At 51.0% G+C, this 26,385-nt stretch overlaps 8 protein-coding genes across 8 annotated transcripts; 4 read left to right on the top strand and 4 right to left on the bottom strand.

The window, feature by feature from the left end:
- Positions 1 to 1,225: 1,225 nt before the first annotated feature.
- On the top strand, positions 1,226 to 2,027 carry TrAtP1_004177 (uncharacterized protein; the record flags this gene model as incomplete). Its single annotated transcript, XM_066112195.1, has 1 exon — positions 1,226 to 2,027. One exon carries the CDS (start codon positions 1,226 to 1,228, stop codon positions 1,454 to 1,456), a length of 231 nt encoding a protein of 76 aa, XP_065968278.1. The 3' UTR covers positions 1,457 to 2,027.
- A 5,536-nt stretch (positions 2,028 to 7,563) lies between these two features.
- On the top strand, positions 7,564 to 7,833 carry TrAtP1_004176 (uncharacterized protein; the record flags this gene model as incomplete). The annotated part of the gene is made up of 1 exon (XM_014084989.2): positions 7,564 to 7,833. The coding sequence occupies one exon, from the start codon at positions 7,564 to 7,566 to the stop codon at positions 7,831 to 7,833; it is 270 nt and encodes an 89-aa protein (XP_013940464.2).
- Positions 7,776 to 10,364, top strand: TrAtP1_004175 (uncharacterized protein). Its single transcript, XM_014083782.2, has 2 exons — positions 7,776 to 8,926; positions 8,995 to 10,364. The coding sequence occupies exons 1-2, from the start codon at positions 8,827 to 8,829 to the stop codon at positions 9,978 to 9,980; spliced, it is 1,086 nt and encodes a 361-aa protein (XP_013939257.2). The 5' UTR covers positions 7,776 to 8,826; the 3' UTR covers positions 9,981 to 10,364.
- Positions 10,365 to 10,475: 111 nt separating this feature from the next.
- TrAtP1_004174 (uncharacterized protein) lies at positions 10,476 to 14,531 on the bottom strand. The gene is made up of 6 exons (XM_014083781.2): positions 14,214 to 14,531; positions 13,799 to 14,016; positions 12,104 to 13,726; positions 11,789 to 12,040; positions 11,261 to 11,710; positions 10,476 to 11,207 (listed from the first exon to the last, which is right to left on the bottom strand). The coding sequence occupies exons 1-6, from the start codon at positions 14,266 to 14,268 to the stop codon at positions 11,067 to 11,069; spliced, it is 2,739 nt and encodes a 912-aa protein (XP_013939256.1). The 5' UTR covers positions 14,269 to 14,531; the 3' UTR covers positions 10,476 to 11,066.
- Positions 14,532 to 14,924: 393 nt separating this feature from the next.
- On the top strand, positions 14,925 to 16,194 carry TrAtP1_004173 (uncharacterized protein; the record flags this gene model as incomplete). Its single annotated transcript, XM_014083780.2, has 4 exons — positions 14,925 to 14,980; positions 15,216 to 15,802; positions 15,862 to 15,995; positions 16,066 to 16,194. The coding sequence occupies 4 exons, from the start codon at positions 14,925 to 14,927 to the stop codon at positions 16,192 to 16,194; spliced, it is 906 nt and encodes a 301-aa protein (XP_013939255.1).
- Positions 16,195 to 16,725: 531 nt separating this feature from the next.
- Positions 16,726 to 20,120, bottom strand: TrAtP1_004172 (uncharacterized protein; the record flags this gene model as incomplete). The annotated part of the gene is made up of 2 exons (XM_066112194.1): positions 16,726 to 19,675; positions 19,807 to 20,120. The coding sequence occupies 2 exons, from the start codon at positions 20,118 to 20,120 to the stop codon at positions 16,726 to 16,728; spliced, it is 3,264 nt and encodes a 1,087-aa protein (XP_065968277.1).
- Positions 20,121 to 20,965: 845 nt separating this feature from the next.
- Positions 20,966 to 23,234, bottom strand: TrAtP1_004171 (uncharacterized protein; the record flags this gene model as incomplete). Its single annotated transcript, XM_066112193.1, has 4 exons — positions 20,966 to 21,084; positions 21,138 to 22,727; positions 22,884 to 23,079; positions 23,157 to 23,234. 4 exons carry the CDS (start codon positions 23,232 to 23,234, stop codon positions 20,966 to 20,968), a joined length of 1,983 nt encoding a protein of 660 aa, XP_065968276.1.
- Positions 23,235 to 23,924: 690 nt separating this feature from the next.
- TrAtP1_004170 (uncharacterized protein) lies at positions 23,925 to 24,524 on the bottom strand (the record flags this gene model as incomplete). Its single annotated transcript, XM_014083355.1, has 3 exons — positions 23,925 to 24,193; positions 24,258 to 24,411; positions 24,477 to 24,524. 3 exons carry the CDS (start codon positions 24,522 to 24,524, stop codon positions 23,925 to 23,927), a joined length of 471 nt encoding a protein of 156 aa, XP_013938830.1.
- Between the last annotated feature and the right edge of the window lie 1,861 nt (positions 24,525 to 26,385).

Genomic DNA, 26,385 nt, shown 5'->3' with positions numbered 1-26,385 from the left:
CATGAACAAAGTGCACGGACCCTTGAACCTTGCACAAAGCAGCAGAGAGGCGTCTTTTTTTCCCGTCCAAGGCAATCTCTTGTTTTTGTTCCTTATCGATATACCGCATTGCGTGGACTTTCGGGCAAATCCACTTCAACGTCGGGCCCTGGCAGCGGCAGGCCCGGGCCATTGCTGTGCACAGCAGCACTTGGTACACCGTAATGGTAGCAGCGTGTAATACGAAGGGCCCTTGTTCCATCATCCATCAATCCATTGTACATAGTATGTATTTCTCTCATCCTGTATTTTCTGGCCTTCACCGACACGCTAGAATAAGCGAATGCTCCGGCAGAAGCTCCAAGTGCGCATGATGTGCAATTATGGGATGATCCTCCACCCGCTGGACGCGGATAGCACGTGCGGACGAAACGGGACATTGAAGAACACTGGGGGAACATGCGCCTGGCGCAAGCGCCGTCCGTCAAATTGATTTGCTAGCCGGAACAGGCAATCACATCAAACAATCAGGCACCGCAAGAGCAAATGGATCGTCCCAAGTGCTGCCACTATCACTCGCCGTCTCTGCGCCGTTGGCCGTCGACGGCGCTGCTATGCCCAAGACGGTGCTAGGCCCCGTGTTGCTAAATTAAAGAGGCGGCGCTCCGCCCCGTACCGACATTGTGCCGACAACTGTGACCCCGGGCAACCAACAGACGACGTTTGTGCGAGCAATTAATTAGCCGGCTCCGTTGGCCGCACTCAATAATTAACCATGATGTGATGAATGGAGACGCATACCTACTGTACTGTACTGTACTGTACAGCACAGCATGCGTGTGGGAGTGCGAGTAAGTGGCCGGCCAGCATTGGGTTGACCGACAAAGCAAGCATGCAAATTATGTATGCCCATGCCCGGGGTCATTAATCGCAGCATACGAAGTGCACGCTTCATCGCCCGCGCATGCACAATCCGGCGCTGTGACTGGCCGGCGTCCCCCACCGCCTGGCCACTGCATCAGCCTGGCGCGTCCCCACAAGCAGAGACCGCCACTGCGCTGCAGACGCAGCCATGCAGGAACCAATGCGGCCACTGGAGCCCGCCGTATGCAGGTACCGCCCACAGCTGCTCAGGGCTCGTTCCGCCTGGTCTTCTTCGCCCCCCTCCCCCCCCCGGCAGGTACCTGGAGCTGCCACCTCACTCGCGCATTCGCGCTTGTGCCAATCCGTCCTGCTTGTACACCGCATGCTAGCACAAGAGGCTACTGGGACCTTGTGCAATGCACGATGCATCATCACCTTCCGTCGTCCCCAGCCTGGCCTAGCACCGACGCTTCTCTCTCCACCTGCCCTCGACCCGTCTGAAGCTGCTCCAGGTAACCGTCGTCAGCTCGTCGCCTTGTTCGCCCAGAGCACAGCAGAAGCAGAGGGCCGCTGCAGCGAGGCGTCACTACCCGCCTCCGCAAACCTGGGTTGACTAAGGCAATAGCCCAGGTTTGTAGAGCGACACGAGCTACAAAAGAACGAGATGAACCAGCCAGCAAAGCCGCAGCGCGCCCGATAATTTTTCTTTCTCCACCGATCCTCGTCCGCCGTCTGCATGGCCACCGACTATTCGTCGCTCTGAAGCTCTGAAGATTGTATTTGCACATGCTGCGCTCAATTGGCAGCCGAGAGGGGAGGGGGATCCCGACCGACACCGCCAGAAACCAGGATGGTGGTGCTTGACAGGCTGCGCGAGAAAAGCTTTTTTTTTTTTTTTTTTTCTTTTTTCGCCGCTTCGCCAAAGAGAGGCAAAAAGAATGCCAAGCACTACTGCTCGCGGAACCGGCAGCGTCCACCGCCTGGAAGAGAGACAAAAGATTTCGGCAACATCCTTGCTAGCTAGGCGAGGTGTCTCTGGCATCTGCAGACGACAGATCGCACTGCTAGCACACACCGGCGCTCTCAGACAGCCTGGCTGGCACTGGGTAGGGCAAGGGTACGACAACTGCTGCATCTTTCCAGTATAGACGAGGCGGTCTTCTTGACTCGGACGACCCCCGGCAGCCTGTGGCACCGGTCACTGGTTTACGGATGCCTGCGACAGCGTCCCCGGACTCGAGCGAGAGCCCTAGAAGAGTCGTAGTCGACCTTCTGAGCCGACATGGGGAGCTGCACTACTTGGGACACTACGGGCTTCTATTGGCAGCAGCTCAGGCCAATCCGCGCTGCCCAAGTTGGCTGCTCGCCACTATACCTGCCTGTACAAGTCATGCTCTGGTTGGGCCGCCTCTGCAGCTTGCTTATTGCGGATAGTAGTCTAACTGGATACTGCCAGCAATCTGCCCACCTCGAGGCAGTTTTCTTGCTGCAAGCATTCTGCAGGTTGTGTCTTTCACCGTTGGTTTGCGCCTTTGCAGTTCCTGTTATTGTTTTCTCTGCTGTCTCAGAATTGTCCACCGCTACTTCCTTTTGGGGTAGCTTACGGAATCTAGTCAAATTAGCGCACAAGCATCATCATCATCATCTACGCCGAGCCAACACCGCGCCACGCAAAGAAGAAAATTCGAATGGAAAAAAAAAAAAAGGCTCGATGGTCCGTCCTCACCTTGATAGGAGGAGGCAAGCCAGCGGCGATGGCCAGAAGCACTGACATGGTCGGCAAATCGAGATAACTCATGGAGTCCATCTACTCCATTTGGCGCCTGCAAGCCCAGGAACTATCATATCAAACTACGGAGTACGGAGCTCACAGCCGGTGATGCATCCTGGCAAGCAATTGCTCGCCCAGAGGCGGGAAAGGGAAGTTGAGTCGATATTTGCCACCGCTTTTTACACCGTCGAATTCAAGGGCCAATGTCAAGTGACTTTGACGGATGCGGACGAGTCAGGACCTAATCTCTGAGATCAAAACGACCAGGGCCCTGGAAGACAAAGCTCACTGCACAATGCGCAAAGACTAGCAGCGGCCCGGATTCGCAGCCGTGTGGCCAGCATCTCGCTCTGATACCATAGTGGCCTGGCGGACCGGGATCAATTGGCCCTTGCCACCGGACCCTAGCGGTCTACCCGCTCCCCGGATTTCTGCTTGGCCATGGCAACGGCACCATGGCAAATTGTGTGCCCAACGGTCCACTGGAAGAACAACGCCAGTCTTCTATCCGTCCTTCGTTATTCCCTGTGTGAGCCGAGAGAGACGACCAACACCATTCTTTGCTTGCAAGCAGGTGCTGCTACTAGTAGGGATTACCTACCTGCTCTACACGAACTGCTACTGGATGATGCCCAGTAGTGCTATTGCCAAAGAAGAGACGTTCAGGCAGGCTTCCCCGCTCCGGGCATAACAATGGATGCGGCACGGGTGATTTTCACGGCTTGGGCTTGTTCCGAGCCATTGCCCATCTTTGTTTCGCCTTTGCCATATGTTTCAGCGTGCCTCATCTTGAAAGGCCGCATTGTTCTGTTCTTGACGGCATATCAACACTTCATGCCGGCACTACGGGGAGAAGGGTCCATTGCTTGGAACGGCAAAAAGGGCTCAATGCTTCGGCTGCTCAATGCCTATGGCCGACCCGCTACCGCGACCATGGTAAATCAACTCGCTGTGCCATGTTAAGAGCCCAGTGGAGAGAGGCATTGCTGGCAAAAGGCTAGCCAGGGCATCCCCCGGGCTAGCGCAGGTACGACTTATTCCAGCATGGGCTTAGGATGGCCAATTGGGCATTCCGCAACCCAAGCCCATGGAGCTTCTGGAAGGTTTCATGGTCCACAATTCGACCTTCCATAGCCAATCTTCCCAGGTCTTCGTCCTCACGATGGCAGGTCCTACAAGGGCACAGCAACCGAAGGTCCCGGGTGGTGCTGGCAGCTCGTACGGCGGTATGGCGTATCCATTTCTGTATCCATGCCCGGCCTCAGCTCAATATCGCGCCTGCTGCGTCGGCGATTCCAGATATGCCCACGGAAGTTTTCTGCGGAAGGCAGCGAAATACCTACTCGTCCAACAATTCCGATTTAGCGATTCCGCGGCAGTCAAAGTGGCGCCAGATAGAACAGCCGCTATCGGTCGACTTTGCGCTTTGCTATACTGGTGACTATCTAGGCCTACCATTTAGTGTTGCGCGGATGTGAGCGGCTGGGTTAGGCCGTTTCGCTAGCAAAGGCTCAACCGCCCCATCATCTGCCGGCAGTCATTCGATGGATGCTACCCTACTACCGTTTGAGAGCGCATAAACTACCTCTGGAAAGCTCGTTATGCTGCTACGAGTTGCTGTCAACGGGGTATTCCGTGTATCACTATTGTCACTACAACGCGCTAGTTTGCCTTCTTGCCACGGGACTGCAGGGTACATGAGCCGCCTACACACACAGCACCATGCGGCATGGCTTGACAAGATCAAGCAGCTAGAGCCGTTGAATGCAGAGTGCGGGATGCGGTCTGTGAGCAGCAATTTAGAACTACGGACGGATGGGCGGGCAACAAGCTAGGAGGGTTCATGCAACGATCAATCGAATTGCTTGAGCTATTGCCACGGGCTACGGGCTGCTACGGGCTGCTACGAGCTACACTTGTTGATGAAATCTTGCTACAGCTACGCCGTACAATACGGAGGACTCACTCTAGCCACTGCGATATGTCATATTGGCCTCATATACCTGCGGACATCAGTGTTTCATCGGTGTCATTTCAATTTTTCTATTAAAAATAGAAACGCTCAGGTGAATTAAATCAAGCGAATGTCCACTTAACAGACGTCACAATATTCTATTTTCATCTTTTCGGACGGGGTACTGTGTGGAAATTAGCAATACTTTAAAATTTGCTACTTCAGGTAGTATTAAACGGTGGATCTCCAGATATATTGAGGCTTATACCTACATGCTAACTTGTGTCCCCATACAAGTGTTATGTGTGAGACCATTAGCCAACGGTTTGGTGGTTCTCTAATTACACAGATAATATCGCTACGGAACGAATTGCTGATGGAATTCCTAGTCAAGTCATGGTTTTTTTTTTTTCTCTCTCTTCCTTTTTTCGCCTCACTCAGTGGCGTACGCTGTGTGGGTTATTCATTTCAAAAGCGCCGGCGCGGCAGCGCAGCCGAGTGGCTCCAGCCAACCCGGACGGAGAGAAGAAAAAGCAATAGCTGTGCGCACGAGTCCCTAGATGGTCTCTCGCCGAGAATATTGCTGCGCCATTCACAGACAATTACCGATATCCGCGTGTAATTGTGTGATGGCACAGAGCATCAATACGAGCACGGACCGGACTACGGACGATGACCATGACGGGAGCCCGGTGGCGACAGCACTCCGTGAGCTGTGAAGATTGTGATAGCAATTGCAGACTGTGGCTCTGCACCACATACAGAACGTCCCAGTGTAGTGATGACGATAGCGATGATGTTCTGCGCTGCGATATTGGCTTCGACTAGTGCCTGGCGGATCGGCCAACAGACATGAGCCACCGGGAATTACGAAGTATGATGCACATCACCACCATTCTTTGCTTTTTTGCTCGTGGTTTTTTGCCCTGTGCCCACGAGGAAGTGGCGCGCGTCATTTAGTCCGACATGTCATCAATATGGAGTGCGTTGCTCCGTACAGTATAGCGATATAGCGCACCAACAGCTGAGACATGAGCAAAGCTCTTGGAGGTCTAAGCTAAAGCAGGCTAAGAAGCTCAACTTCTGACTTCTGACATGTCTAGTGGCCCCCTTTGCAATCTTTCTCTCTCACTTTTCTTTTTTTAAGAAAAAACCAAATCTCCTTACAGCTCGGGTGGCGTTATGGTTTGTTTCCGTTTTTAACTCTTCCCGTATCAAAGCGCGAGTCTGGTCGGTGCCACAAGAAAATGCGGATCACAGAGGGTGGGAAAGGAAATTGAGCCAATGTACGAGCTGCCCGCAGAAGGAAGGATGCAGTTGCAATTTTGTTGCCTTTGGACCCAATGTGACACTGCGAGCTGCAGCTTGTTGCATATTCACTCACTCTGTTTTTCTTTTTTCTTTTTCTATGAAAAAAAAGTTCCGGCTCTCGCGGTAAAAACCTTGCAGAGTAAAGACCTATTAGATGGGTCAAGCACCCTGATGGCCTAGTAGGACGAGAAGATTAGCCAAGTGGCATCCCATCAGTCGGCTTGGAATAACGAGAGAAAAAAAGGAACGAAAGAATTAGCCAGCTGCATCTCTGCTGGAGTAAGCGGGAAATAAGCTCGGACACCTGATTGATATCCTACCAGGCTTGGCAAGACGGCTGCAACAGCCATATGTGACATTGAAGTCCACCAGACGTGTATTGATGGTGGATGTGCCTTCTCATTACCGGTACCTCTGCTAATCAGACCAGTCACCTCTCTCTTTTGCTGTTACGCACGATCCACGGCCATGGAAGCATCTGTCTAACATGATGAGACAAGTGTGATTTTTGCCTGGTTTCTGGGTTGGAGGGTTATCAGATGTGAGAGAGAGGGACAGATCGTGATCATGGCTTGCGATTTGCTGCGCTAGCTTGCCGTTGTGTCTTACGACTGACTGCCCTTTTTGCCCACGCATTAGGCCAATGCAGTGCCAGCTTGAGAAGTCACTTTTTTCTTTTCTTTGCTTTTTTTTTTTTGCCACTCTCATGTCGGGGAACGGCATCAGCAATTGGCTACTAAAACCGAGACCGGCATGCATTCCTGCCGAGAGACTTACATAGATGCAACGTGCATGATCAAGCCGGCGTGTGTCTTGTCTCGGCTCGGGAAGAGTCAATGGGTGGGCGGTATTATGGAGATGATTGTGAGTGTTGCTCAGTCTCATCTGCTAAGACTGGATCTCTCGTCTGGGTTAGTTGAAGCCCGAAACAACGCCGTGCTTTTTCCTGCATCTACCAACGGCCTAACCGTTGTGTGATTATCCTGTTTCTCCATTACCTAGTGCTACTACAGTACATGCTGCGTACAACTGTCACATTGGCTAGCGACCCGTGCGTTGTGTCTAATTTGACGAGAAGCCACCGGGCTGTCTTCCCTATGCCATTGATAAGGGAAACTCTATCAATTGACTGATACGAGCTGGGAGCCAGTGGCGCTGCTGTTAGCTGATTGGCGATGCGGCAACTTGGACCCTACCTTTACTCAAGGAGGGGTCCAGGCGGTCTGCGGAGCCGCCACAATGCTCCCTACACGACACCACAGCGTCCAGACCTACTGTACGGTACTAGCATAGCTGGTGAGTTACATACTATACGGGTATTAGGCTCTGTCACAATCTTGATATTCATGATGGATACGCTGCTGTCTAGTTCATGCCCCGGCGCACTGCAGGTAGACTTGAAATGCTGTGTCCTGGAGGCTGCAAGGGCCCGTTCCCTGCGCTTGGGGAGTGAGCCCGCGGGGTGTGTGATGTGATATGATATTGGCCATGTCGATAGTGTCCTTGTATGCTACAGTAAGGTATCAAGCATCATGGCTATGGGAACGCAACTGCCTGCTAGTGCTGCTATTCCCACAGGCTTGAGCAAGTTAGAAGCCTTCAGAGGAGCACCACGTCACAACTGGGGCTGTCAAACCGCAACGGCATGCTTCCTAGCACCAGTCCGCCGCTGGTAAACGGCACAATGGACGGGCCTTCACCGCATGTCCCGTACGATGCTGCCGGCGCTCCTCCACCTTCGGCCGCCACGTCAGAAGCCCAATGGACTCCAGCATGTACTGCAGCTCCATATAAGGCCTGTAGGGTAGGCCGGGAGGCCGGCGAGCTGCCCTCACCGAGATTCTGCGCTTCGGCTCCGGGGCCCGCTTTTGGGCCTCAAGCAGCGACACCCAATCGGGACGCGGCTGGAGGGGCCGGCCATGCTACTGCGTCAAGTCCCAACCACCCGCATTAATGGTGCTGGGTACGTCGGACAGCTGTCACTCCAGACGCCAGCGCATGAGTGGTTGACCGCCAATGCACGCTGGGAGATGAAGAAGATGCTCTCTTTCCCCATAGTCTAGGGAAAGACTGCGAGAAAAAAAAAGTCACTAACGACGGCTGCATATGCATTATGCAGAGAATGAGGAAAAGGCAGAAATGCCAAAGCGGGAAAGCATATGATTCGGTTAATAAGAGAAATGGCACTGCGTTGGACGTGAAAATTGAGAGAAGGCGGTGGGTCGTTGATGCGAGGGAGGAACTGCCCAGTTTCCACACACGTCTTGTGCGAGAACCGGCGAGGGCCAAAAGAAACATAGGCAAGGAAAGAGACCTGAGAAAAAAAGCAAAGCAGGAAACAAGCACACGGCAACTACTCCAGAAGTAGCGTTAATTTGATACGAGCCTGCCTTGGAAGTTGGCCTCGATGACGAAGACGTTTGGCAACTCGAGTGGCTGGGAAGGTGCAAGGCGCCCCCGCTTATAACCAGCCATTTGTTTATTCTGGTTGGTTTTACTGCATCGCAGCTCCCAGCTTTGCGTTGCTTCACATCTTTTTTTCCCCCATTTCCCTCTCGTTTTGAAGCCGTTCTGAGACTGGAATGCTGAGAGGCATAGTCTGAGTCTCCTTGCATATCCTTTTTTGCTTTTTTTGTGCGCGCTTTACTTTGGACCAGCTGGGGAGTACGTACACGCACGTACATATTGGAAGCAACAGATAGCAGCATCACGCAGCATCGGCTCCTATTACGTGCAAGCACGAATACCTAGCGGTTTTATTTCTCGCTTCTCTTTCTGCCTGCCTGCTTGCTTGCTTGCACTATCTTATCGGGCCTCGCCCTTGCGTGGCACTAGCCCAGTCCTTCTGCCACACAGGCTGCACGAGGCTGCATCGCTTGCAGGGACTATCCTTTGCTGCTTTTGTTCCTGCTTTCGACCCGTCACTTTCCTGGCACTCCTTGCAGCCATGAGACGAGCGGCGAGCTTTGCCTGCGCGGCTGCAGCTGCATTGGCGCTGCCGGGAGCGGTTCTGGCACAGACCTATAGCCGGTGCAATCCATTGACCAGTGAGTTGATCGATCCCGACAGTTGACTCAGTTTTGATTCTAACTGAGATGTCTTTGCGGCTGGGCAGGCTCATGTCCCGCGGACACGGCTCTGGGCATGAGCATCAACGTTGACTTTACCAAGGGCGGCGTCAACTCATTCGCTGCATCTGGGGCGCCAACATACAACAGCAACGGGGCCTCGTTCACCGTTGCAAGTGGTGGCGATGCTCCACAGCTCACTTCCGTGTTTTACATCATGTTTGGCCGGGTGGAAGTCACTATGAAAGCTGCCCCTGGTGCCGGTATTGTCTCATCGGTGGTGTTACAGTCGGATGACCTTGATGAGATTGATATGGAGTGGCTTGGGGCTGAGCCAGACCAGATGCAGTCCAACTACTTTGGCAAGGGCCAAACCACATCCTACAACCGTGGAGAGTTCCACACCGTCTCGGGCACCCAGGCAAACTGGATCAAGTATACGGTGGACTGGACCCAAGACAGGATTGTTTGGCAGGCGGGCGATTCTGTGTTGCGCACTCTGACCGTGGCTGATGCTGAATCGAACCAATACCCGCAGACACCGATGCAGGTCAAGTTCGGTTCCTGGGCCGGTGGTGATCCAGCCACCAATGCCCCAGGCACTGTCAAATGGGCCGAGGGGCCTACTGACTTCAGCAAAGGCCCTTTTACCATGATGGTACAGAGCATCAGCATCACAGACTACTCGACGGGCAAGCAATATGTCTACAGCAACAATTCTGGCTCGTGGCAGTCGATTCAAGCTGTCGGCGGCAAAGTTAATGGCAATGCAAACGGCGAGAGTGACCTCACTGCCACAGCCACAGCCAGCACGCCTGATAGCTCCCCGTCGATTGTCCTTTCCATCCCCGTGGGCGGCATCGGCACGGATAAAAGCCCAGCTACTGCCACCCAGACTGACTTCCCCTGGCTTGATGGTGTATCTGCTACAGGGGGGGGAGCATCCCTAGTGGATGGCACATCAATCCCAATGGCAGGATTGCGCGTGACAACGCTGGCACAGCTTTGGGTGTGCCTATACCGTCGCTGCTGATGGTTGTGCTGGGCCACGTGGCCATGGGTGCGCTGGCACTTGCTGTAAGAATATAATGACGAGTGCACGAACAAACCAATAGCGGTTTTAATGGCTGATGATGCATAATGAATGGTGGGAATATATGTATATATTGGGGAAGAAGACGCTGATTGGGGTTTATAAAATGGCAAAAGAAACAAGAGGAATAGTGCTCCACACGGGGATTGCATTTTACTAGGGCGTTATATCACGGCATACATAGCTTTTGGATACTCACTATAGATGGCATGAGCATGAAGAGAACGATGGTCAAGTTGGCAGTCGCATTATGCTGTTTTGATATCAAATCTTTGTATATACTCCAAGTGTATAGGCAGGCGTTAGCTCACATACTAATGAAGCCGATAACCTGCATCACCCGTTGAACGCTTTTGATTATGCGACAATCGTTGACCGTGAAATGAAGCAAACACCAAGGCCATCTCACATCTAACAATTTGGAAAGAAAAACATCAAGTAAAATCATCAATTAAAGCAATACGGCATGGCTCAAGCTATACCAGCTCAAAGCTATCTTAGATTCCTCGCTATGTTTCTCGTTATCTCCTATACCTGCCCCATCCCTTTCCCCCTCAACCGTATCTCTCTACCCTTTACGACTCCGTCCATCGCCCTAGACACCCCGAAATAAGCACGTTTGTGTGTGCGTGTGCGAGCCTCCTCCCAATTTTCCCGCCGTGTGCGTGTGACCATGTTCGAATCTCTCCTTTTTTTTCGCCGTCACCCCTCATAAACTCCATCGTACCATGTCTCGTGGGAGCCGTGAAAATACAGTTGAATGAAAAAAACTTGGAAAAAAAAAAAAGTGCTCTGTTTGCTGCGCCGCGTCTATCTGAATGATATTTGGGCTGGATTCCTCAAGGTGCAGATTGCCCGCGACCTTTACTGTAAAATGTATATTGTATATATATATATATGCCTCTGTTTGTGGAGGCCGCAGATTGACTTCAATAAAGAGGAAAGGAAAAAGCAAAAAGCAACAAAAGAAGAAATTAATGTTCTTACAGTGAGCACCGTGAAAGCCTTCGTCTCTGTGAATTCTGCTTAGAATTCCCAGTCTTCTGCGTCTTCGACAGACTTGATAGCCCATCGGAACTTGTCTCGCAGAGTTTTGGAGAAGAATTTCTCGATAGGAACATCGAATTTCTTCGAGAACACTACCGTCAGACGAGGATCAATGTAATTCTGCAGTCCATTGTTAGTATCTTTTGCCTTGATTGCAATCTTCTTCCACTTACAATCTTCGAAGTGCTCAGGGCAACCTCTTTGTTGCCATCACGGTCTTCGGCTTGAGTCTCCAAGACCCTGATACGCTCATCTATCTTCTCAATAGCAGACAGATATTTGTCGACTGACGCGCCTCTGCCCTCGGCTTCGACTTTGCCAGTTTTATTCTCCTTCTTGAATCTGGCTTCCATCTCCTTAACTGCCCCCAGGCGTTCTTTAAGCTCCTTTTCAGGCATCACTCGCTCCTTGTTAGCCTTGAGCTTCTCGTTGTCCTTTTCAAACTTCTTTTGGATCTTGGTGCGGAGTTCATCAACCAAGAAAGCCTGATGCTCCTTGACCCATTCATCCTCGAGATCTTCATCCCGCACAAAATAAGCTGCGCCCTTCTTCTTCTTTTGAGTTGAATCAAGGTCAAGGATCATCTTCTTTGTGCGCCATTTTTGGTATCTGAGGCCCTTGATCTGAAAACTAGTTAGCAGCTTGTCTTCGTTATATATATATATATATATATATATAGAAGGGGGAGGAAAGGAGCTTACGCGATCTCCAAGCTTTTGCATCTGCTGCTCGTGGCCTGCGCCAACAGTTCGCTTGTGGTTACAAAGAATGGCAACCTTGCGATTGCAGTCATTGTACAGCTTCACTTTGTCCGCAATAGTTCCTCGAGAGCGTGGGTCCTTACCCAGCTCCTTGAGAAGCTCGGACATGGTGTGAGACGCGTTGTAAGTACGAAAGACCTTGGCCGTCAGTCCAGTCATGTAGCTGTTCAAGTGCTTGTTCAGTTGAGATGTCTAGGAGTTGGTTAGTGATTTATTTTTAGTTGTTTAGATCGTATAGGATGTCATGTTACTTACGTTAAGACGATCAAAGAGGTCATCGCCATCAGTCTTCGGCGCCTTCTTGAAAAGCTTCAAGTTTTTGAAAACTTGGGGATCCACGCGGGCCGTCTCGTTGTACCTGATACTGTCCTTACCCAAAAAGTCGAATGTGACTTGGTCTGGGGGCTGCAGGGAGATATGCTCGTATTTCAATGAGCAGCAGCCAACAGTATCGGCCTCGTTTTCCGTGTCCTTCTCGTTTCCAGCTCTGAGAGCAAGCTTGTCAATCAGGTACATGGCTGTAGCCCTTTGACGATCCGCCATAACCTCACTCTTAAGATCTTTGGTATAATCTCGGCGAATCTTGTCAATGTGTTTCTTGAGCTCACGAGCCTTCTCGAACTTTTTAAAGTCACTCTGCCCCTTGACATCACTGGCAGCGCCAAGCATGACATACTTGTAAGCGCCATTGATGTTTTCCTGCCACATGGCAAGCCATGTCGCTTTCTGGTCATGCTGGACGGCCTTCCACTTATGTCCAGCTGGCGGAGTTGGGACTTTGGCACCCTTGCCAATGTTGATGGTGATTTGCTCCGGTAAAACTCGAGTCTTGACTTTACCAGTCTTGGGATGCTCTCCTCGACCACGGAATAAGCTGGGAGGTTCTACTCGGAAGTTGCCAACTTTCTGCTTTCTTCCGTCCCACGTACAGTAAAGATATGGAGCTTCGAGTGCATCCTTTTCGGCCTTGGCAGCTGCCTTCTCCTCTTTGGTCATAGCTTTCTTGGCCTCATTCCTTGCCGCCCAATATTCTGCAATCTTGGAGAAGTCACACAAGTCAAAGCTCTTGATGTCAATCTTGTTTCCACTCGCGTCTTTAGCGCCATGCTTCTTGATAAAATCAGAGAAATCGGTGAAGAAGTTTTTGCGGAAGACAGGGTTGTCAAGGTGATGAGTGGAAGCAGCGGTCATCATTGACGCCCAGAAGGTGGCGACTTCTTCGGCTTCCGGACTGAGGGTTACAGGTTTTCCATCGTAGTACATCTTGACGTTCTTTGGGAGAGGTTGATATTCTGGCGCAAAGAGAACTCCGTTGTGCTCAAGAGTATTCCACTTGATGCTGTCATCTTCTTTCTTTGGCGCGTTCCACCACTCGAATCCCTCTTCCTCATCTTCATCGCTGGGTTCCTTAGACTTGGCCTTGCCCTTCTTAACATCCTTTGTATCCTTTGCCGAAGAGGCTCTCTTCCCCTTGGCAGGGGCACTGGCAGCCTTGGACTTCTTGGAGATGGGAGCGTCAGAGTCAGATTCATCCTTCTTCACGACCGTAGATTTTCTCTTTGCAGTCGTGCCATTTGATTGTCGCTTTTTGGATGACGCGAGAGGCAGGTCGTCATCTGATTCGTTCTTCACGGCCTTCTTCGATGTCGCCTTTGCCTTTGCTTCCTTAGCACGAATCGCTTTGGCCTCCAATTCACCTTTCCTCTCGATGTCAGCCTTTTTCTTAGCGAGCTTAACACCGAGTGGCTGATCATCAGAAGAGGACTCAGGTAGCGCAGTCTCTTTGTAAGACGGCGGCAGTTTCTTCCCTCTGGCCTTCACCATAGGCTCATCATCTGAATCCGACTCCCGGACCTTTTTGGATCGTTGTCGTTTCGCCTACAGCGCATAGTGTTAGCTGACTGCGCTTACACCAATATCGCCATCAAAGTTATCAAGGGCATCACCTACCAGAGGCTCCCCATCACTTTCCGACTCATCCTTGTAGTCAACCTTGGTGATCGAATCTCGTGACTTGCGCTTGGATCCGTTGGTAGACGGCGAATCCATATCCATCTCGCCGTTCTCAACAGGTCCATTTCGGATGGACAAGCCTGCCATTCCAGAGGGCTTGGACATGGACTTATCCAAGGCGATGTCTTGGGCGCGAGATATCTTCGAGGATGACACTAGAGTTGATGCCACGGTTAGCCAGTAGCCAATGCTTACTTGCGCGCGATTCGACATGGAGGTGTGTCTCGACCGTAAGCGCCAGCGCAATCGCGCGTGTGCCGAGAATAGATCGATCCTGGGAGTTTGAAAACTGAAGAAGAGAGAGAAGAGAAAGACGGAAAAAAAGCCAGGATGCAAACTGGAGATGACTCACAACGCCCATTTGTCCTCGCAATAGGCAGATCGTCGTCTGAGCTGTCGGAAGCCATGGTTTGTAGCGTGGACCGGCTGGCACTCGATAGATGCAAGGCTCTGAATGAGGCGCGAGAGACCGAAGGAATGCTGAAGCCGCGATTGCCAAGTGCAAGGCCGAGGGAGAATCGGGGGAAAAATGAAAAGAACAGATCTGCTGACTTTAGAGCAGGCTGGCGAGAAGTTAACCTCGACAGCCTTAAGGCGAGAGAGAGTCTAAAGAAGGCAGAAAAGCTGGGCGGAAAAAGAGTTCAAGAAGGAACGCCCTCGTGTTTTCGGCATGAAAAGCCTTATGCATCTATCGTCTTCGATGCAGCTATCCTAAGTATGTTTTATAGTGATATCTAGTAGACCCGCTTTAAATATCGCCGTAACGGGTCCCGCTGCAACAATAGGATAACATTTTTCCTCGTATGCCACCTGCAACAGCTGTTAGTGCACGAACAAGGCTGCAGTCCCCACACTTTGCATATAGCGGTATAGCAGGTACGAAGATACCTTTGGTCCTCCCGTGGTCTCCCGTCGATTTGCCGAGAAAGTGAGCAAAACTGCAATCACTCAACAACCCGAACCGCATCCCCACGAACACCCCGTCAATTGATCCGCTGCCGTCACGATCAATTGGGTCTGCGTCGACCAGAGGGCTTAGCTTCGACTTCTCACACTTGCCACAATGCTGTCAAGGGCTGCCCGACCTGCTCTGCGAGCTGCAGTTGCAGCTCCCTCGCGGTAAGTTTTTTTTCTCTTCGGGAACTAGCATCTATAAGAATTTGTTATAGCCGCATTGAAGCGGCCCGCGAACGAGTTTTGCGATTTTTTATGGACGCCTCTACGACAACCAACGCGAAGGGGCCTGCGGCTACTGGAGGGATGCGAGGGCGAATTACTTCATTTAACTGCTTAGAAGAGAGGGAAAATGCAAAGTTCAACGGACTTATTGGGGCTAATAATGACTCTGCTTTAGAGCTGCTGCTGGCCCCAGCACCGCCGCCACCTATGCGACTCTCCGTGAGATCGAGACTCGTCTCAAGTCGATTCGAAACATTGAGAAGATCACAAACACCATGAAGATCGTCGCCTCCACCAAGCTCACCCGTGCTACCCGCAGCATGAACGACTCCCGCAAGTACGGACAGACCTCCAACGAGGTCTTCGAGGCCGCCGAGACCGCCGCCGCCGAGGCCGACGAGAAAAAGTCCCTCGTCATCGTCTGCTCCTCCGACAAGGGCCTCTGCGGTGGTATTCACTCCGGAATGTCCCGTACCATTCGTCGCCTTTTCGCCGAGGGCGAGAACTTCGACCTGGTCCTCATTGGTGAGAAGAGCAAGGCTCAGCTGCAGCGAACCAACGCCAAGAACATCCAGCTCAGCTTCGCCGGTATTGGCAAGGACATTCCTACCTTTGCCGATGCCCAGGCCATCGCCGACCAGATTGTCAACCTGCCCACCGAGTACACCGACGTCAAGATCTTGTACAACAAGTTCATCAACGCCACCAGCTACGAGCCCACCTTCATTGAGGCATTTTCCGAGGAGGCCATTTCCCAGTCCCGTATGTTGTGCTTGCCATTTTTTTTTTTTGATCAGGGCATAATACTAACAGCCACATAGCCAACATCTCTGCCTTTGAGGTTGAGGACGAGGCTCTCGGCAACCTCCGCGAGTACAGCCTTGCCAACTCCCTCTACTGGGCTCTGGCTGAGGGTCACGCCTGCGAGCAGTCTGCCCGACGAAACGCCATGGACGTGAGTTTTTATTAATTTCTTCTATATACCCTTTTGTTCCCTTATCAAACACTAATTCAAATCTTCTCAGAACGCCTCCAAGAACGCCGGTGAGATGATTGGCAGATACCAGATTCTGTACAACCGTACCCGACAGGCTGTCATTACCGGAGAGCTGGTCGAGATTATTACTGGTGCTACTGCCTCCGCCGATATGTAAAAAAAAAGAAGAAGAAGAATAAAGTTTACATCTTTTTTTTTATGTTGGTAGAAAGAGAGCTGGCGCGCTGAGCTTTTCCCCCCCATCCTTTGTAATATCGAAGCTAGAGGTTACCCAGCGCGGTGGTCCCCCAGCCAGTGTATCAAACCCACAAATAAATTTTCTTAGTAGATCAAAAGAGGAAAATGAACCAAAAGTGTATACAGTTTAAGTACTAAGATGAGAAAAGCGAAAAGTAAAGGGTTGAATCACAGCGTCCCATTGATTATTAGATGCCTAGAGTAGGTAGGTAGGTATGAATTACTTATAAACTATAGGCAGACATGCGACACACATAAAAAAAAATCCATCCCATGAAAACTGCCTTGCGCCCCAATCATGGAACCCCTATCCTCGACGTAAAAAAAAAAAAAAAAGAGATTTTCATAAAACTTTCCCACGATCCCGCGGGACCTAGGAGGAAATTAGACATCCAAACGCCATGGTTTTAAATGCTTTGCAACGAGAAGATCCCTCGTCATTTTACAACTCCTACTCGTAATCTCTGACATCTGTATAGCTCACATTCCTGGCCCGACGATGCTTCGGCGTCATCGAGAGATCTTCCGGGCCCTCCTCTGGGCCTGGCAGGCTAGGATGTTCTTTTTCGTAGGCAGCCCGGATAGCGATAGCCTCGCGATCCCACTTCTCAGCTAGCCCATTATACTCCTGCATGGCTTGCAAGTAGAGCCTCTTCTGTTCAGCGGCCTGCTCCTCGTACGGCTTTCGCTCGTCTGGAGTAGTCTCCTTCCACATGCGGGACATCATGATGCGGACTTCATTAGGCACTGACCGGCTTCTGCCAGGTTTGCGGCTTGCTTCGCACCTCTTTTTCGCGGCGTCCAAGTGGGTTTTGCTAAATATGATGTAGGCGCTGCCGGACACCTTGTTTGGACGGAGTGGCCGTTCGCCAATCTTTGAAAGGACATGCTCCCATATTTCTATCTCGTATGCTTCTAAGCGCGCCTGCCGGGGATCCTTGGCTGCCTCCTTACGTTTATGCAGCAGAAGTGAGTCCCTCGGGAGGACGAGAGGAGTCGGAACTTCAATGGGACCAATCATTGCTTCCAGTATTTCAGAGGCGGCGCGTAGTCCTGACAGATATGCTCCGTGCACAGTTGCAGGGTGTGTACCGATGGTGTGCTCTCCAGCGAAGAATAGGTTGCCTGTAGACTGGGCCATGATGTTATAATCGTCTGGTTGCATGTCGGGCGCGGCAGAAGAGTAGCTTCCACGGGCAAATCGATCCGAACCCCATCGCGTTACTACTGTCTCTACGGGATATGGAACATCTTTACCGAATACGCTTCTTAAGATCTCTGTGGCTTCGGCGACAAGGCTGTCATTGCTCGTATGCTCTGTATCAAAGCCAGCATCGCCAGCCATAAGCGCGATCAGGCAGGGCAGGCCAGTTGTATTGGAAACGTTGAACCACTGGAAGAAGCGCCCACGGTTCACGCCGTAATCCTGCTGGGATGTGCTATGCCTGTTAGGAGCATCTCTGAGCACACCAAATATGTGCCTATTTGAATCCCAGAACACCCTGTCGTAAAGTAAGACGACTTTATTGAGGATGCCAAAGCCTAGACGGCCAACCACATCCGCCTTTTCGGAAGGCATCGGAGGCTCAAAAATCACGTTTCCTTGTTTTAGGACGCCCAGTGGTATCGTGCAGACAACAGCGTCTGCTTCCACCTTTGTGCCGTCTTCGCTTTCAATGGTAGCGGGGCCATCAAAGCGTTCACCGTGATAGGTGATTTTTTGGACGGGGAATTTGGTCGTAATGTTGAGCGGCGAGGGACACTGGAGCAGGCCGCGGGCAACGCTTTGATACCCGCCGACGACCATTGTGTGATTGCCCTCCCATTCGTTGCCTGCATCAATGTCCCAGAGGCCAAGACTTAGTTTATGCAGGTTCGTAGCATTGCTGTATTCCAGATTGGCAATGTGCCAGTTTATCAATCGGTGATCTTGTGCGTTTAAATCAACAATATTCTTGTACTGGGTGATGGCATGATCCAAAACTGATCCCAGCGTTGCTTTCTCCAGGGAGCTGGCTTGGGTTAAATCGAGATTGCCCTTGTCTGCTGCTCCTGGTTTAATGCTCCACCCCATAAGTTTTGCCTTTTCTGAAGCTTTTAGAGTCGCGGGAACACCGGGTTCGGTATGTACTCGTCCTGTTAGTTTGTCCGCAGACACTGGAACCATATTTACAGTTTCCGGTACGTTTTGTTGTGATACTGATGGGGCATCTGGAAGCGCGGCGGTTGCTTCCTCAGCTTGGATAATCGACTTGGAGCCATCCCCGAGACTATCCCGACCTTCGTCGAGAAGATCACGATTGCCTTCGATCAGCTTAGATGGCTGAGACTTAAACTTGAATTCGCTGACACGATCTAAACAGTCATTGTAGAGCTTCTCAACCTGTAGATCCCTCACTGGATCCACAGGTTTGCCATTGCTGTCGTAAATTGTAGTTTCAGCAGTAAGTGCGTGGTATGGTATTCCCAACTGCCCACGGACAATAACATTCATGGGATTGCCACGATCAAACCCTGTGATAATCATACCGCCCATCTCGGCAGTATGCCGCTTCCCCTTGAACTCAGGCTCAATTCCAGCTGCTTTTGTTTTGAATTCGCGAGAATATACTCTACCGCCAACGCGACTTCTACCTTCGACAACGATCACTTTTGGTATCTCTTCTCCTCTTGCATAGAATCGGCCTGCATATTGTGTAAACAGGCTCTCTAGCTGTCTGGCACAGGATAAGCCTGAGATACCTGCTCCGATAACAGCAATGGTCTTTCGCTTCGTTGTGGGCGACCCGTTCCTGAACTCCAATTGGGGTTTAGGAAGCTGCACGCAACCGTAATTTATGTACCCGTTGCGAACTAGCCAGTCGTAGCACACGTTTGCAGCATCAAACCAGCGTGCATTTGCACATCCGACTGCGTCTTGCCGCGTTACACCAACTGACGGCTGCTTCATCCATATACGCAGTATTCCGTTTCTGATGTTTAGATACGTCGTAACCTGAGTATGAGATATGTGGTGGCGTAGGAAATGATATTCTCCAGGATGCAGCGCGTATGGATTGAGTCGCGATGATTCGGCTGCGGCGATGCACTCGCGGGCATATTGATATGATGGGATATCAGTTGGTATAGATGATTTTGGCCGAATGTTGAAGGTTAAACTCTCGATATCATGGCGATGTAATGAGGCTGAAAAACTTGACGTAGCCTCAATAAATTGCGGATGGCTAGGTAACTCTGTCTCGATAGGCGTCGTGGCTTTACTAGAGACAATGGATGGGGTAGACGAAGGCTCTGAAAGCTCCGTCAATGCAGAGTGCGAGGAGGAGAATGATTCGGTAAAAGCATCCTCCTTAGGTTCGGCTTGCTGTGGGGCATGGTCGCTGAATTGAGGCCTTTCATCACTATCGAGATGTTAGGGAAAAGGAAAAAAAAAGGACATGAAAACTGTAGTGAACAATAGACCAGATAGAGAGGTGAAAACAATTTCGCCATTTTTCTTCTCTCAAGGGTGTTTGTGGTGGCCAAAACTCACTCCGTGTCGAGATGCATGCTGGAAGTCTCTTCCGGGTCTTGGGATGATAAGTTGCTGCTCAAATCCATATCTTCCGTCCACACAACAATCTCAGGCGCGACCTCTGAAGACTCATCAGATGAGCCTTGCCTCGATGCTTGGGGAGTGCTTAGACTGCTGCTGGGTGACACCGCTATGTGGCCCTGGTTGTTGGAGACGGACTCGGGCGCTAAGCTTGATATCGATGAAGAGTCGATGTCTTGCGCATGCGAAAAAATCTGCCCAGCCGGGACTTCCTTTTCTAGTCTGAGGCGATTCTCGAAAACAGTTGCCATGGTGAAGAGCCCAACCAGGCACCTGCTCTAACGACGGCTAGGACGGTTCGGCGTCGATGTATGAGAGGCTACGGATGTCGGAATGGCGACGGTGTTTTGGAGGTCGATACTCGGCACTATGTCATACATGTACAGCATGACGCTGGGCAAATGCATCATATCATGAGAGGGCCTGTCATGAAGAGCCTCTGTCTAATCGAGATGTCAGCCAAAGACCTCCATTGATCTCACTGCCTGGTGTATATGTACCTGCTGTTGTAAGCGGAATAAGATGGCCTGGAGGCTTCAGCGGCTGAAGAGCAGTCTAAAGGAGTAGTGATTACAAGAGCCGCACTGCAGATCCGAAATGGGCTGAGATGATTGATTATTGGGCCATTGAATGAGTTTTCGGCTGGGATCAGAAAGAGTCCAACAGCGCAGCCGTCCGTCTTTTACTGCAAGGAAGGGCCAATAAGCAGGAATAATAGAGGCCATCAGCTCATCATGGCCCCTCAAGGACGCCGAGTTCAATCGCATAGGCACTGGTCACGTGGGACGGACAATCCAATCGCGGCGCTCTCTGATGTGGGGCGCGCTCTACTCCGAACTAATGCGGTGATATTTCGAGTTATGGACTCCGGACGAACTTCAAACAACGAGGCATCAGCGATGAGACAGCGCGACTGAGGTTGTAGGAAAAAACGGAAAGAGGAGAAGAAAAGGAAAAATAAGGAAAGAGAGAGGGAAAAGAAGCTTTCATATCAAAATGTCGATCAAGGTGCGTGCATGCCACACAGAATTTATCTCCCACCGACCAGTACGCCGCCAAACTCCAAATATCGTTTCACGACTCGATGCGCCAAAGCCTATGGGCTGTTGGGCAGCGTCGCCTCTTTGCGGGCGAACGCCTCTTTCTCGGTTGCCGCATCCATCATCCTGTTCCCGCTGATTATAGAAGTCGCACAGATTACTATATTTCTCCGGTCTGAGAAGAGCTGTTAGCTTTTGCACCGCGTCCGCATTTTTTGCACGACTTACCCTCCTCCTGCTTCGCGATGAATCTTAGCGCGGCGATCTCTGTAAACGTAACACCTCCGATGAAGACGACAAAGACCGTCTGCTTGTGTCCACTGCCGGATAACAGGGTTCTAGCTTTGACGGCTTTATCCTCGCCCTTCTGAAGCTCATAGAAAGTCTGGCCCCTGACATGCTTGACGGCTTCATCAAATCCGTGCCATCCTTGGGCTCCCGCACCAGGGACAGTACCGCTGGCATTCGCTGCGCCATTTCCTTTTGTAATAGACAATAGATACTGCTTCTGAAGAACGCATTGTACGAGTCGGATGGAAAGAGGAGCATAGCCGCTGTAAACGTATGCAATGTCGTTGGGGTCGTCTTCCTGCACTTCGTCGACAATAAGACGCAGCTGCTTTCGTAGGTATGTGTAGTTGGTCTTGTTGCCGTCGGCGCCAGCATTGCCCGCCATCGGGATCATTCCCGCTAGTGGAGAAGAGCGCGATAGAAACAACTGCAGCTTCTCAAGATTGTTAAGTGTGAGCAGATGTTGGTAGCCATATCCTTGCAGAATCAGACGCTTAAACTGCTCGAAATCCTTGGGTTTTATTCCTCCAGATATGCACGAGTAGATGCAGAGCAAACGAAGAGTCTCCCGCAAGGGAGCATCTCTAGCAATGAGCTCTTCGATGCCGTCGAATTGAGACGATGGGTCGGCACCGGCAGCGAGATTCTGTTGGACTTCGAGAAGGCCCTTGAATAAATCGGTTCGTGTGTGTTTAATGATTTCCTCAGCAAGGCCGGTGTGTATCCTCGCGCTTTGGTGCTCTTGTTGGTAGCCAGGCAGTTGGCTCACGAAGTCTTTCAGCTCGGCAATCGTCTTCGTCTTGTGCTTGCTCTCGTAATCTGATTGTACCTTTTGCAGACGCCGGGCGACCTTGTTGAGCAGTCCGCCCACGATGGCGAAATTGGCGTTTCGTAATTGCTCATATAGCTTATCGCTGGAATCGAGCTGTACCGTCCGCTTTCTGCTTTGTGAGGTGGCCGCTGAAGATTGCGCCGGTGCCCCGACGATGGTTGTGTCTACCTTGGCCTGGTTATTTTGAATTTCAAAAATCTCATCAATGAGTCCCTCATATGTCAGCTGCGTGAGTAGTGGGGTAACAAAATCGACTTCACGGTCGATGATGATGACACTCTCGTTCGTGGTGCTGGGCGTCAGCGCTGTTTTGACGTCGCTCCCATCTTCACCCGCCAGCCGTTCTTGACGCATGCGGACGAGGAGATCTGCTACCCGCTTCGCATTGTCACCTTTTCCAATGATTCTTGGAAACAGGCCGTGGTTTTGCTGCACTTCCATGAGCGCTTTGGCCATAAGGAAGTTTGGTGTGACATCTTTGGACAGGTAGAGGTCCTTGAAGGAATCCTCCAGCTCAAGCGATAGAACGTCTTCTTCGAGCGGGAAGAAGAGCAGGGGCAGTTCAGATATGTTGACATCGCCTAGAACGCCGGCTTCTTCGAGTAGTTGATCGGACACAAGGGTGCGACGTGGCACCCAGAATATGTGGAAGTCATGAGTTGTCTGGCTCTCACGCTGAATTCGCTTGATCTGCGCTGGAGGGGCACGTTGCGTCAGCTCACTCACTGCACCAGCTGGCTAGCAAACCATTTCATCTGCGACCACGACATCTCAAGTCAATGGAGCTGAATATAGCGCCAAGGAAACAGAGTAGGGCGCCCGCATGGGTATCGTCGCTTCCTGCATCTTACCTGCTATGGCCTCGGCATGCCGACCGCACTCGCCTCTGGCCACAAAGACGACATTGCGCTGGCTCGCGTCCACATTATTATTCTCCAAGATGAAGAATTTGTCGACCCCGTACTCTTGGAGCGTGGCGACCTTGACGATTGTACCGATGGGGCCGACAAGGCTGCGATCAAACACGAGGTTCTTCTTGCCGCGGACCTACAGATTGCGCGAAAGCTGCTGGTTAGCAAGGCAGAGCTTCCAGCGAACTCTCAGCGACAGTGAGCCTTACTTACACCCTCGAGCAGGTAGAGCAGGTCCTTTCGAGCTTTGCCCCGGATCTGCTCGGTGCTGAATTCCGCGCGGGGAGCCATGATTGCCCGCGGCAGAGAGCTCGTGGGGGATATTTGGCGGTAGATGAGGCTTCAGTTCTAGGCAGGTCCTGGTTTCCGTAGCAGCCAGGGGGAGCCAAAGTGTGGCTTGCGGCGGGCGGTGAGGCCAGCCCCGCCAGAGGGGAGAGCTGTCACTGGCACAAAAAGCAGCGGAGGGGGCGACGTCATATGTCCAGGCATAGCAGCAATCATGCCATCCATGAGATTGGATATTTACTGTTTCTGGTTTGCCGCAAAAGAAGGCAAAAAATAGTCCATTTTGACGCTATTTGTGGCCTAAAATGAATAGCATAAAAATCCCCAGCCAATTCTATAAGCTGTGCATATATGTAAATAGTCGTCCTCCACGCCGCAAAAGGTACTTGAGCTCTCCCCGCCAGTCCTCGCTCTTAGTTGCGCCATGCACGACTTTGCGCGAGGCGTCGAATCAAGACCCCAGACTACTCCGTAATAGCCGCCGAAAAAAAATCTTGCTTGGCCCCAAATAAAAATCAGCAGATAGAAGACCCAAGACAAGCAGTGATATGTGTCTAGTCCCATGCTGCAAGAAGGGGTTGTATCATGAACGCCGATGAGCCATTATGACCGCTAAATACAGGAACCCCCCCCAGAAGTACTAAGAAAAAGGACGAGAAAGCAAATGAGGTGCAGTCATCTGTAGGATTGAGGCTGTTACACGGTATTGTCGTGATACAAGAATTCTATATCTCGTGGTCGCTGTCTGTTCACACGCACAAACTCTGCATCGCCAGGCGGTCGCTCGTTCTTGCTGTTGCTGGTAAGCATGCTTTGTATGCTCATGCAGATGCTCTCGGCGCTTTGGACAGGGCTCCATCCCTGATTTCCCAAAAGGTCAAGGCATATGATTCCGTTCGAGTAGATGTGTGGGTGCATGGGGACTGGGCGGGTTGGTTTGTCGACAAAGGTGACCTCTGGGGGCTCTGGTTTGTCTGTTAGTCTGATTGCTTCGAGGGCGCCGAGGGGATGCTGGCAGCAGGAACGTACCTATGGGGTACGAATCGAAGAAGACGAATTTCAGCCGATAGACATTATCCTGATACAGAGGGTTGTTGTCCAAGACACGAATGTCAAAGAGCCATTCCTTCAAGTCTTCGCCGTCCACGAGCTCTATACCGGGAGGTAGACCGAATTTCTCTATCTACAGTAGCGTCAGCTCTGGAGAAGGGCACCTGTGCCAGCCAAATGCACAGCGAAACATCTTACCTTTTGGCGCTCCTTGGCCACTCTCTTCGTTCGCATTCCCGTGGCCATATTGTCTTTGCTGCGCAGGGGCTTTCTATTGAGAAGCGTAACTTGAGAATAACGACAGCAGAATTGCGCGGCTTGTGTTGGTGGTTAATTTTTGTGGTATTCAAAGTTTGTACTCGCAAGGCTGGTTGCGTGGCAGCATTCCAAGTTTTAAACGCGCTGGAGGGGTTGGATCATGTGTGGCGCTGGTGCCGGCGCAGTTATAACCTTTTTTCTGCCCTCCCTTTTTTTCCCGGTCTTTGTTTCAATAGCAAGAATCAGGCCAGCAGCAGGTCTCTGTTGCGGATCTTTTGAACCGCCAGCGTGTGCAGTGCATGATTCAAGACGCAAGATTCCTTGTAGTGCTGCAGCAGCGCTTTCTGCGCGGCCAACCGTAGCCATTCAGCGCCTAAGCTGGTCTGACAAGGTACATGTGTACTTGCACATATATTGTCAGGTGACGGCTGCTATAGAATTGGAGAATTGCAGAATCCAGAATGCAGGCTGAAAGGATGTAGGTAAGCGCTTGTAGCTGCACGTATGCGTTTCATGCAGGATATACCAACAATATTGATTTCTTTGTAGGTATCTCGGTATCGCCAATAGCTTCGGTTTCTTGCTCATCAGCACCTTTTTTTAGTGCCAACATTCAGCGAGTTGCTATTCGGCTGTAGAGGTACGTCGATACATGTACCTACACGCATTTTCTCTCCACCCCACCATTTCAAATTGGCTATCAAGCTACCTACCTAATTCATTCTGCTATTTAAAGGTGAAGGGACCTCCTTCGAAGATTAGAAAATTGTGGCAAGGTAAAAAAAAAGAAGGAAAAAACAAAAAAAAAGGAGAGAAAGATGTATTAATATTTCTAAAGCAGTTCGCAACATGTGAATGACACATGCTGCCTACCTACTACTTGAAATCAACAATTGTATTGAAACATCAAGACAAATCTATCAGCCTCTAGCAAGTATATATGTAGTCTCGGAAAGGATGATGTGGCGTATCGAAAACAGACAACTGCCTTGAATCAACACAAAATGTAATCCTACGGTTATATAATTTTGGAGGCCTTGCTGAGAATCCCATTATATCATCTCATGTGAAGTCAATTTTGTACTCTGGACAACATGAACACTAACTCGTGTGAGAGTGAGAGTGAGGCAGCCAATACAACGTTTAATCTCGGGAGTATTTTTGCTAGCGATAAATGCCGAATAATAAAACGTGCTTAAGAAGGGTCAGTGCATTCGCATTCTGTCAAAGATATCATTGATGAGCCATGACCCAAAGGATAGCCGCTCCTAGGATTATTAGCCAAGTTGCTTCTGCAGGCTGACTTTCATCTCGCTCGGCCTTTCATGGTCAAATCATGGACTTAGTCTCAGCTCTGGCGCCTTTAATTTGCATCTTGGCCAATCGAATGCATCTTGGACTCTCGCATTTTGGATGAGCAGCCAATCCTAGGGCTAGAAGCTCTCAATATTGTGAATATTTGACTGTATGTAAGTTTCCTGGCCATCTCCCCCGGTCCACGGACGAATATGACGCCTACCAGAGCAATATGGCCGGGATCATACAAGGTATTTAATCCTTACTTTGTACAGTATGTATCAGCAGATGCGACATGTCAGTCATTAGTGCCCACTGCTAGCCGCCCAAGCGCGAACAGCATAAACACGTCCCACGGGGTTGGCAAACGCTGTCGTTCTGAGAATCAAAACACACGACCCACTGCGAGAGGCCGCTCGCCAGGGATTATCAGACACTTGAAGTCTGATGCGGCGAATAAGCAGCCCTAATCAGCCTTGCAAAAAGCCGTCACGGTGCTTCGGCAGCTGTCTTGGCATATCGCACATTACATCTCGGAATGGCGACGGAGGCC

This window comes from Trichoderma atroviride, chromosome 2 (genome assembly GCF_020647795.1).
Source record: "Trichoderma atroviride chromosome 2, complete sequence".
Lineage (NCBI taxonomy): Eukaryota > Fungi > Ascomycota > Sordariomycetes > Hypocreales > Hypocreaceae > Trichoderma > Trichoderma atroviride.
The sequence above is the reverse complement of the archived record's forward strand: the minus strand, read 5'-3'. Positions and strand labels throughout refer to the sequence as shown.